The following is an 11,747-nucleotide window of genomic DNA, read 5'->3' as shown; positions in this document are numbered from 1 at the left end:
CTCTTTTTGTTTCCTCCCTGTCAGCCGGTGGCTCAGCTCCAGCCCTGCCTGGGAAAAGCTGACTGTGGTATCCCCGGAAAACCTCTCAGAGAGCGGAGAGAAGAGGTGGGGGGGGGGGGGGGGGGGGGGGTTGGAGAGCGTCTAACTCAGCACATTTACTCCACAGTAGACATTTTAGTTTTTTTTTCTTTGAAAGGGATACGGCTGGTGTGTTCTATATTTCTGTTATCGTCAACTAATCCCACGAAAACACCAAAACCATCAATGCGTTAGCCAAAGTCTGAAATTTGACACATATCGAAAGAAACGTAAACACAGAAAGCAGTCGCTGGGTTAGCTGTCTGCTCATGCCGCTGTGCGCACGTTTCATTGATTATGAAACATACGCACGCTGGAGGAGGAGTTTGATGACTCAAGGTTTTCTTTACCTCAAAGTCTTCTTGGGAAATTTCAGGGAAAACTAAATCTGTTTACACGACAAGCAATAAAAGTAAGAAAGCGTGGTCAATTACATTGTCGGCGGGTCACCTTTGAATAGTTGCTCAAGAGCTTGTTGATGTCACGATGACGTTAAATAACACTGGGAACTGGCCAATGGCCTTTTTTTTAAGACAGAACAGAACAGAGTGAAACACTAGTTGACGCTTCACCGTGTTATTGAGCGCGGAAAGAAAATTGGGACCAGCTCAACTTTGATTGAAGTGTCATCAGTCAGTTAGTAGCTTCATGTCACCGGCTTCCAGTGAAACTGACTTGCAGCCTGTTGTTGTGTCGCTCGTAGTGTGAGTTTAATAGCTGGTTAAAAGCGAGACTCGTGCTGCTAAAGTCACATTTCTAGAGTTTCTACAACAGAAGGGCTGAGAGCAAAATTAGCATGACTGGCTAGTCAGTAACTACCTGCAACAAATAGGTTTTGTTTGAATTCGGTTTGTTGGTTTGTTTGTCAGAAGGATTACGGAAAAACAACTGGCCCGATTTTCATAAACCTTGTCGGAAGGGTGTAGCTTGGGCCAAGAAAGAACCCATTAAAATCACGGGGCGGATGCTCACTTAATTATTCACAAATGGAAACGTTTTTAGTCTTTCCATGGAATAAGTTGACAGTAAGAAAAATAAAAAACATCAACACCCTTATTCTTTAAGCCAGGGCAATGTCTGCAATCCTGTGCTGCTGTACCGCACTAGCTTTATCATACAGCTACTCCTGATTAGACAAGGTCTGACCTAAAGCTGTGCACATCTCACACACACACACACTTACAGTATGTTAAGTGAGAGGGAGACGGAAGTAGCTTCCGTCTGACTCCAGATAGTTTTGCCACTGATAAATGTGTAACAGGGTAAAAGGTCAAACGCACAGCTCTGGACGGAAAGTAGAGCGGCTGTGTCACTTCCAATGACGCAGAAAATAAACTAGCTGCAACATCCGATACAAACTGCACTGACAACAAGACCAGCTGGTGACGCAGAGACGCTGTGAGACGTTCGCCGTGTTGACACTGAATGATCATCCATGACATTCTGTTGAAACGTTAAGTGTCATAAACGGTCTGTCTGGCCTTTCACGGCACATTTGTAGGCACTGAAACAGTTACTTGTAAAACTAAGTGGTTCTCCAGCTGTTTCTGCTGTTATGTTTCATAATTATCTTCAAACTACAGTAAGTGGCTGCTTTAAATAAGCCTGTTAATAAGTTTGTTTGGTTACCGGCAGAGAACGAGTTGGTGTAAAGCAGCGTTGGGTAATCTTAGTGTGCAGGAGACTTTTATGGAAATGTTGAAGTGCCTTCTCTCATGCATGCTAAATCCCCTCTTTCACTGCCATTGGTGGTTGCGCGACCTGTTTTGTAGTTTAATTATTATTTTTTTCACCCACCCAAATTCAGCAGAAAACCCGCCCAACTCTGCCTTTGATTGGCTCGTACTCGTTGCCAGAATTTAAGTTTATTGCTGATTAACAAGATTGGTGGACGGTTGTTAATGATTTCAACTCAGATGTGGGTGTTTTTGTGAGGATGACAGCCTTCTTGTATAGCGCTCTCGTAGCTCATATATATATTTTTTAAATGTTGCTATATTTGTTGCCTATATGGATGGAATAAAATCACAGATATGTTGGAGGTTTGAATTTTGATGTAAACCTAATGGTGATATGGCACACTGATTAACAAGAACATTTTCAAAATGTTATATATATGTAACTCTTTCTAGACGTAGACATATTTGTATGAAATAATTAAGCATTTCAATATTTCTTTTATTTGGTTTCTGGCCACTTGGCAGCATTGTAAAAAGCTGTAAACTCAACATTGACACATGTGGAGTCGTGTTTCTGGCAAATATTCACTCATCTTTTAGTTACTTTAGTCTGCTTTGACCTTATTTTCCCTCTATTCCACACGATTAGTATGATGAAAAGAGGCTCAGTAATGTGTGCAACCCACTGCCTTTGATCAGTATGTGTTTAATATAATAGGGTTAAAAGGGAAAAAGAATAACACTCTAATCTAAGAGCCGCTTGTTTCAGATTGTGTTCGGTGCAGCGTGGCAGATTAAAATCCACAGGGCTCCACTTCACCAACTTCATTTCCAGTCAAGAGAAAAATAATTACGTCTTTGTAAAGTCTCCAAACACAAAAACATGAGCGTGGTAAATTACACAGGAAAACAATAAATACCTCCACAGGCTTCTCTCGGTGCAGTTCTACTTCACGGTGACAAGTACAAAAAAACCCATTTCTGATATCATCCAGTGACTTCCTCTGAAGTTTTGAGGATGTCACTTGTTATCAACGTTGTGACTCCTGGCTGTGGTAAGTCAGTTACGGTGCAGATATCTGCCAGTCTAGACTGCTAAACCCACACAGGGCCAGGTTTTTATTAAAGATTATTTTTTCACAGCTCACAGCAGAGTGAGACAGAAGTGATGGAGAGGAATGATGGGTTACAAAGGTCCTGAGCTGTATTCAGATCCACGATGTTATCTGATGTGCTTTAAGGACAATAGGTAGACTTTATTTACTTCTTTGGCACCACATTGACGCAGAAAAGGCAATATTACATTTTCAGCCTGAGAAACAAGTGGAGTCCTGATTAGTCATCCTGATATAGTTTTCTTTGGCTGCTGAGAAACTTTAAATGTGAAGCAACAGCCAGTGAGTAATCTATGACTGATCATGACTCCTGGTCAGTGAATGAACCGGAGGCTGGTTTATAATACAAATAGTCATGGAAGATCATTTTTTTAATATTTTCCCATCAATACATATGTTTGGGACTTTCTATGTAGATACCTCAGAGCCTCAGACTGCTGCATGAGTCATTTAAGCACTTTTCAAGGCTTTTAAAAGCACAATAAGTATGACTTCTCTACTAAAAACGAAATGTATAGACTAATACAAAAACAATCCGACTCAGTCATCACATATGACCCACTAGAAGTGTGTGCAAATGTCTGCATCTGCAGAGACCTGCTACCCTTTGCCTGTATTCTCTTATTTTGTTGTGTTTCTGGACGTCAACCTTTATAAAGATTTAGCGGCCAAGTGCCAGATTGTAAGAGGAAGCTACAAACATGGAGGACACAGCGCCGAAAAACACAAATGCAGCCAGTCGAAACGACAACCGCACAAAGCTCGTTCCAAAACAAGAGTGAATCACATCCCTTAGCGACTTTCTTATTAGATTTAGCAACTTTTGGAGCTAGTTCTGCTTTTATTGGAAAAGAGTTGGTAACACCGGACTGGGTTTTTTCGGTAGGATATTTTTTTTTTAAATCTAGCGTGCTGCTGCTAGTATCTAAAGATTACAAAACCTTACTTTAGGGTTGGTTTGCAATCGTTAAAAATATGTATTCCTAAAACAAGTAGTTGAGTTTCAATGCAAGTTTTGTCATTTACAAAAAGCTTAACGGGCAGCCGTCACTAAAAACTCTCTTTCTGTGCCACCAATCTAAAGCATCCTAAAAATTCCAAACATAGCAAATACGTGAATGGGTTTGGTTGAATGTGTAAAAATGAAAGCACAAGACATCTAAATATATTTTCCATTAGATGGAGTGGTGCATCAATGTCAACACTACATAGCCTCGACAAATCTACTCACCAGTTGGAACTCGGAGCGTCGTGCGTAGGCCTCCTGTATGCCGGTGTCGGCCCACAGCGCGCTCAGTGCCATCACGTACAGCTGGAACTCACTTGGCTCGACCCCCGAGCCGCCCACGCGTCCCTCCCACGACATCACCAGCATGCCCTGCTTCTCGTTCTCGCAGCTCTGCCAGCTGATGCCCAGCTTGTCCCGAGCGTCCACCAGCACACGCATGCCCTGCAGAGACACACAATCAGTGCACATACATCAGCCTACATGTGGTGAAGTGGTGCAACGGCTGCTTTTTTTTCTAATGCCAGCAATATTGAACAAATATTTCCTGACCACACGGAGGGGAAAAGAAAAAAGCGTCATACTGCATGTGCTGCTTCCTGGGAAAAACGTCGACACAGTCTAGTGTTACTGGTAAACACGGAGTAACTTTAACCGTGCATGTGTCCAACACGCACCCTCAAACATGTGCATGTGTGGCTGCTGGTGGTTTTCTGTTCTGTGTGGGAGGTCTCCTGCTGAGTGATCAAACCAACACACACACACACACACTGGCAGATATTCAATGTTTTCTCTCTGCTTCTCCTTTTCTCATACTTCCTTGTAAATACTTCCTTTTAAATCATTCAAATTCAGCATCTCAATTTGTTTGCCGGCAAATTTGGTCTATTTTGTGTGACTCATTACTTCTAGCATTTTTAACGTAATTTATTAGTCAATTTTGCTGCTTGTTTATCTTTCTCTTTGCTTACTTTTTTGTGGCCCAATAATTGACTCCGATGTGAAGCACATTCCACAGCATCTTAAAGTTCAGATTCTGTTGTATTATTAAAGCCTGTTTGCTTGATTTATTGATTGAATCAACAGAGGACAGAGCAGCAAGCAGTATTATTGAACTACGAAGCGTTTGAAAGGTCACAGTAGGTTAAGGCACGTGAGTATCTGTGTGGGTGTGTGTGTGTCAATGAGTCACCTTACCCTTGTGCAATAGCCAAGTCTAGTCAAGTTTATTTGTACAGCCTAATCTCGCATTCAAAGAGGCTTTACAGGCCCACAACATGCTCAACCTCGTTTCTACAAAGACGAGGAAAATCCTCCAGAAATTCCAGAAAAATCGGGAAGAAATCTGAGACAAGGAAGTTCAAAGAGAGATTCTCCGTCTTAAGATAGATGTCTGTGCAACAGGAAGTGTGGGTGTGAAAAAAAGCAAGTGCAGTAAAATAAAAGGAAGACGTGACATGACACGTGAAATGCATGCAGCGTCTACAGTGTGTGTGTGTGTGTGTGTGTGTGTGTGTGTGGTGTGTGAGCGTGTCTGTGTGCAGTCTGACTGGGGTTCTACTTTGTGACTAACTGGTGTGTTATTAAATCTGATCCCTCATTCAGAACTTTTCTTTTCAGAATTGATGTTTTTTGTTTTTACGGTAGGAATGAGTAAGACTGACAAAACTGGTGTTTACCACAAAGACACACGTGTGACCGTAATCTGACACACATGCGGATCAAACGGCAGCATGTTCGCAGTAAAAATACTGATGGAGAGTCACTGTGTGTGAGCTTTGAGTCACATCCACTCTTGATTATTGTCCATGGAATCATCTACCAACCTGAACCGTATCAATTTACTACTCTGTGTATTTGTAGCATAACCCTCTATAGTCTTGTCTGTCTCACTTCCTGTATGACCGCATGTTCCTCTGTGTTCCTGCTGGTCAGACAGTCTGTTTGTCCTCCTTGTCTGTCTTTAACAAGTCAGTTAGTGTGTATCAATTCAGCCTGTCTGCATTTCTACACCAAATATATCAAATAGCGTAACAAGGGTTGAGCGCCTTCTCGGCAGCGCATGCAAAGCTACGGCAACATACAGGGTTCAACTCTAGCTTTGCCTTTCTCTCTCTGTCTCACTCATTTCTACACTGTCAAATAAAAGTGTGAATGTGAATGTTGTGCTTGGCAGTGTAATCATCTGTCCAGCGCAAAGACACCGGGACACTTTCCATCCCTCCTATTTGTTTTTTGTTCAGGTTCATATGGTTCTTTGTCAGTTGAATCAACCTCCACATTTGTTTGCGATGTTGACAGGTTTGTCAAACTTTTTGCGCCACAGTTTAACAACTTGATTTCCTTCACCGGTGTCTCTAAAACACGCTCACACGAGTAAACGCACCAATACCGTGCAGCATTGTCCGGTTCTGATCACTGATGCAACACATATTTAACATTTATCTATTTTTGGGGTGGATGTTTTGCTGTTTGCTGTCCCTACTTTTTATTTGTTAAAGGCCGAGAATTGGTTGCCAATTTCTAAAAACAACCTGGCAACTCTTACTGTCGAGCCCTGTTAGCATTCTCGATATGTAGCTTTACAGATAGATAGGCCTTACATAGATGCCTTAACCTTTATCCTGGTGGATTATTATCCAATTTCACAACACCAGTATAGTTCACCATTATCATAGTTTACCACCGGTAATTAAACTTTGCCATCTGTTTTGAGGAGGACTTGGTGATGACTTTATGAGCTGATAAGGACCAGATGAATGCTACATTTGTTTTGGTCTCTGAGGCCTCAGGTTTTCTCGGAGGACACACCCACGTTGACTGGGTCCTTTGAAAGAGGGAGCCTCAGCCTGTAATAGGCGGGTTGTGCTTCAAAAGAAGTGGTTTTTAGGAGTTGTTGTGTTTCAAATCAAAAGTTAATCAAGGGGGTTAATAAAGTGTTGATATCCGAGCCAAACGGCCACACTCGAAGGCCGTGAAAAGCCGACCGTCATCGCGAATGGTTGTTCACATGAAAAGTGACAAAAATAGTTGTGCCAAGAATGAAAAAAGACAAAAGACGAGCTCCTGGTATTTGTCTTTTGTGTCACTGGCGCCAACCACATGGGGCTAGAAAAACATAAAAATCTGATCTCTGAACTGAAGACCTGTATCCTCACAGTACTGACGTGGTCAATGGTATTATTAGCAGTCGCCTACGGAGGCAGCTGGCTGGGACTGAAAAAAGCTCTGTTTCATTTATCACTATTGTGTAATTACAAAGTAGCTCCCTTCCTGCTTTCTGGATGTCCGCCCCATCAGCTGCACTACCCTCCTCCTTAAACATGGTGCCGGTGTTTCTCGTCCCCACAATCCGAATCCTGCGACACAGTAGACGTCAAAAACGGTCAAAATACAGCTAAAGGCAGATAACCAGCGCCTCTTCCCCCTGACCTATAACAAACGAGCATTAAGTAGTAAATGATCTCTTCAATCCGTACAACTCAATCAGTACAAACTGTGCTGAGACCCACAGAACTTTATTTGAAATTCTTATCATGACCACAAAGTACAGGTGCACCGCTCACACACCGCCCATCGTCCCAGATAATAACGTCAACCAGCCCAAAGTCAGTACAAACCATTACAAGTTATAAATGTTCTCCTTACACTTTGTTATTGTCATTGTTTGAAACACTCCTTTCCACAGAAAAACAGAACTATTTACATTTGTATTAAACCTGTCACATCACATGTATCGCCCTGAATCAGCTGTTGTATTTGTTTTCTTGAACTGAATGCTATTCCTCCTGCAAAGGAATGACCAACCTCTCAGGGTAACAAGTATCACTGTTACACAACATTTAAGCATGACCAGCTTAAACCAGCCTGAAAATGACTAGTGTCTATGTCTATGGAGCACAACTTGTTAGTTGTCTGAGCCTGGTTCGAGCTGGTAGATGCTACGCTTTGATTGGCCAATCTGCGTTTGAGGAGGGTTCAGTGAAAGGGTCAGTTGGGGCATCCATCCCTGCCCCAAAGTTTACAAAGATGCAAATGATGCTACGTTTTGGGGCACTGACGGGCTAATAAAGAATGTACCGTGTGTGAAAGCGTGGAATCTGAAGATTTCTTTTAACCTTAAGGCCAGTAGGCGATTTGAGAGGAGGGTGCCATCCCCCACCCCTCAAACCCCATGCAGCAGAGAGAGTGCAGCAACAGAGGGGCTGTTTAGTTGAATATAATAGTCCTGTCGGTCTGACTCATTGATCATTTATCTGACTGAGGTCTGTGCAAGTTACAATCTACGGCCTGGACCACGGTGGCGAACGAAACAATCGATCCGCCCCTCTTGTTAAAAATTAACTAATCGCTTGGGTTATCTCCCCTGATTGATTAGTGTTTGAAACACTTGGTTAAGCAGTAGTGATAGACAAACAATGACAATCAGAGAAATTGAGATAAGATAAAACCTCCAAACCATCGTGTGCTTAATCTATATAAAGTGGAAGAAAACTAACAATTATTTATTGTTGTTTGTGTTCTGTTCTCACAAGAGGTACAGCTTGGGAATTAGTGGCTATAAGGTTGTTCAGAAACCTACACTTTATGTTCAAGGCTTGACACAGTTCTTTAGTTTCACTTCGTGACAAATAAATAAATCCACTTTGAGGATAAGAGCAGCGATTTATCCGTTGGCGGAGGTGTAATTACTGAGATTGAAGAAGCGACACCAAACCTGGGCTACACCTCTATGTTACTTATTCTTTTTAAGCCTAATTGTGCAACACACCTGTGGGTTCTCTTTCAACTTCATCCCTCCTTAACTTCCCGCTTTGTTCTCTTTCTTTATCATCAGGTTCCCATGAAGGGAGGGGGTCCTCTACACCCGGCAGGTGAGGCTGTGTGTTCAGGTAACATCCCACTTAATACACCAACACTCCTCAGCTTGTTTCAGCATTTACAAATGTTACTTGAAGTATGTCTTAGACGTTTATAAGGGCATTTTTATATCAAATTTTGTATCATTTTCTGATATTTTATAATCCCAATAAGTATCAATTAGTCAAGAAAAAGATTTACCAATTAATCAGTAATGGATATAATTATCTGATTGTTGGAAAACAGGCAGGTTGGAAAAGACGCCCCTCATTGTCCAAAACATGCATTTCCAATCATGTGATTTTGTGTAATTTTTGCCTCTCCTGCCCTCCTACACATCAGGCATGTGTGTTTTTCAGGAGGATAAGTGGTGGTGAAATGTGTGTACGGGGGTGGGTGGGTGGGTGGGTGGGGGTCCTGTTGATGGCGTGGCCCGAGACAGCGCCGCCGCTGTATGCTGGTATTCAGGGGGAGGGAGGGTATTGTGTACTGCCTCGCCTGTGTAGAAGTGCAGGCCCTTATCATCATTGTCTGGGCTGTGTGGCACTCAGGGCGGATGTGCTCATCCCTCAGGAATAGTCTGGTATTGTTAGCTGGTGAAGGAGGCCCAGCCATGACAGCAAACAAAGGCACAGCGCTTCAGGATAAAAATATGTAGTATGTCAACAAACCTCCCTGTGTGTTTGAGCGAGTATGTGTGTGTGTGTGTGGGTGTGTGAGGCTCAACTGTGGGGTGAAAATGTCAATATTAGGGCTGTGATTAATAAGCAATGTTTTCTTTACTACTAATTCATCTGGGGATTATTTTCTTGATGAATCAACAATTGTTTGGTCTATAAAATGTCATACAAAGGAAAAAAGAACCATCAAAATGGTTCCGCTTGAGTCCAAAACTCATATATGTTCAGTTTCCCCTCATTAAAGATGAAGAAACACATCAAATCTCCACATTTGAGGAGATGGAACTATGATTTTTGGCATTGTTTCCTTAAAAAATGACTTAAACAAGGAATTAATCAATTAGTTGATTAATATTTCTCCTGTAAGTTTCTCACACATCCTTGAGTTTAACTTTAACTATTTGACCCGGTTTTACAGGTTATATACATTCACGATAGAATAAAATATCAAATTAAAAGTAAAAGACAAAAGCAGAAGTTTATAAGCCTGGTGGTTTAAACTTTGGACACCGTGCTGTAATGTTTGCCTGAAGGCCCCAAGCTATCTATTTCCCATGAATCCTTGTTCTTACCTTCAGTATATTCTCATAGATAGTGTCCCGGAAGTCCAGAAGTGCTTTTTTATCAAATTCTTGACCGTTAATGATGCGCATCTGTTTGAGGAATGTGGACTTTCCGCTCTCTCCGGCCCCGAGCAGGAGGATCTTCACCAGCCGGCGGACGGCTCTCCTCTCCCGGGCGAGCATCGCGTCTATCTCCCGGCTCCTGCGCCGCGCCTCGCGCTCCTGCGCCGCGTCCCTCTCCCGGCTCCCCTCCTTGCTGCTGCCCGGGTCCCGGCTGGCCTCGGACGGGAGCAGGCAGCGGCTCAGGGTGCGGACAACTCCCGACATGGCGAGTCGTGGGAAAAAGTTCACCGAAACTTCAGCGGGAAAATGTTCATTATAGGATGTGACCTCTGGGGTGGAAATGACCCAGTCTGGTTACATCCACTTGATAAATAATACGTCTGCAGCGGATCATGAAATAAATTCTACATTTAGAATGAAAGGGTGAAGCCGTTATCTAGTCTCTAACCAGCAGACAACCCGTGTCCATCTTGGGTAGACCGCGCCATCAACAAAAAAAGAAATCTGGATAGAGAGGAAACAAAGCCGGAAAATGTTTAAAACACTATTTAAAAAAAGTTTAAATGTTTGAGTCCGTCCTGGCCTGAACAAAAAGACGCAGGCTAGAGTGGACCAGTAGTCGGTCTGACGATCCGAAGCCAAACAATAGTAAGAAGACGCACACGGGGACAGCCCATCCGCAGTCTGCGCTCACTGCCAGCGGTTTGTGAACTTGGGCAGCGGAGTGAGAGCAGCTCCTCCGGGCGGCGGTGGGACCGACCGACCGACCGTCAGACTGATGAGGAGGGCGCCGGTGCTCTACCGGGGACCACCGACAGGGGAGTTACACTCTGCTGCAACAGCTCAGAAATATATGGAAGTCCATATCTGCCACTGTGATGAAGAACAACGACGACTGGCAATCGTTAGAATGAGAATCTGAAAAATAATGATTTAGTATCTCAAAATAATGAGAAGCCTTAGTTTCTCCATTTAATGACTTCGTATCTCAAAATAATGACTTAGTATCGAACAATAAGGACTTAGAATATCAAAATAATGATTAAGAATATCAAAATAAGGACTTAGTTTCTCAAAATAATGACGAATACTCTCAAAATGACTTAGTATCTCACAACAATGGCTTAGAATGTCAAAATTATGACTTAGTTGCTCAAAATAATAAAGTGTATTATCATTTTGACGTAGATCTTAAAATAATGACCTGGCATCTCAAAATTATGACTTAAAATAATCACTTACTATCTCAAAATAATGAGAAACGTTTTCAACCATTTGACTTTGTATCTCAATTTAATGACTTAGTATCAAACAAGAATGACTTAGAATATCAAAATAATGACATTCTCAACATTTTGACTTACTATCTCAAAAATATTGAAAAATATTTTCAACATTTTAAATAATCTCAATATAATGACTTAGCATCCCAAAATAATGATACAACTTTCTCAATATTTTGACTTAGTATCTCATTATTTTGTGATATTTTCTCCTTACAGGACCTTTTTTTTTAGCCCAGTGGCAGAAATGTTCTGCCATACAAAGCCTCTTAACTGGGATGAGCAGCAAAGGGAGATATATAGTATAGTAAACCCTTTTCCCCCAACATCCTCTAAGAAACACACATTGACAACTCTAAATCATCGAATGTTTGTTGAAATAAAAGGATTGCTTTGCAAGATTAAAGGTCCAGTGTGTAG

The 11,747-nt window shown here is 42.1% G+C and overlaps 1 protein-coding gene across 1 annotated transcript in view; it reads right to left on the bottom strand.

Annotated features, from left to right (window-relative positions):
• The window catches only part of gna12a (guanine nucleotide binding protein (G protein) alpha 12a), a 19,736-nt gene extending 9,075 nt beyond the window's left edge, over nucleotides 1-10,661 (bottom strand). The window contains exons 1-2 of the mRNA XM_079159191.1: nucleotides 9,991-10,661; nucleotides 4,104-4,322 (exon numbers count right to left, since the gene is read on the bottom strand). Of these exons, the coding sequence (XP_079015317.1) occupies nucleotides 4,104-4,322; nucleotides 9,991-10,308 (537 nt within the window). The 5' untranslated portion in view covers nucleotides 10,309-10,661. The remainder of the gene's footprint in view (nucleotides 1-4,103; nucleotides 4,323-9,990) is intronic.
• Nucleotides 10,662-11,747: the final 1,086 nt, after the last annotated feature.

Source organism: Pholis gunnellus (genome assembly GCF_910591455.1).
Source record: "Pholis gunnellus genome assembly, chromosome: 5".
In the NCBI taxonomy this organism is placed as follows: Eukaryota; Metazoa; Chordata; class Actinopteri; order Perciformes; family Pholidae; genus Pholis; species Pholis gunnellus.
This window is presented reverse-complemented; position numbering and strand designations above follow the sequence as displayed.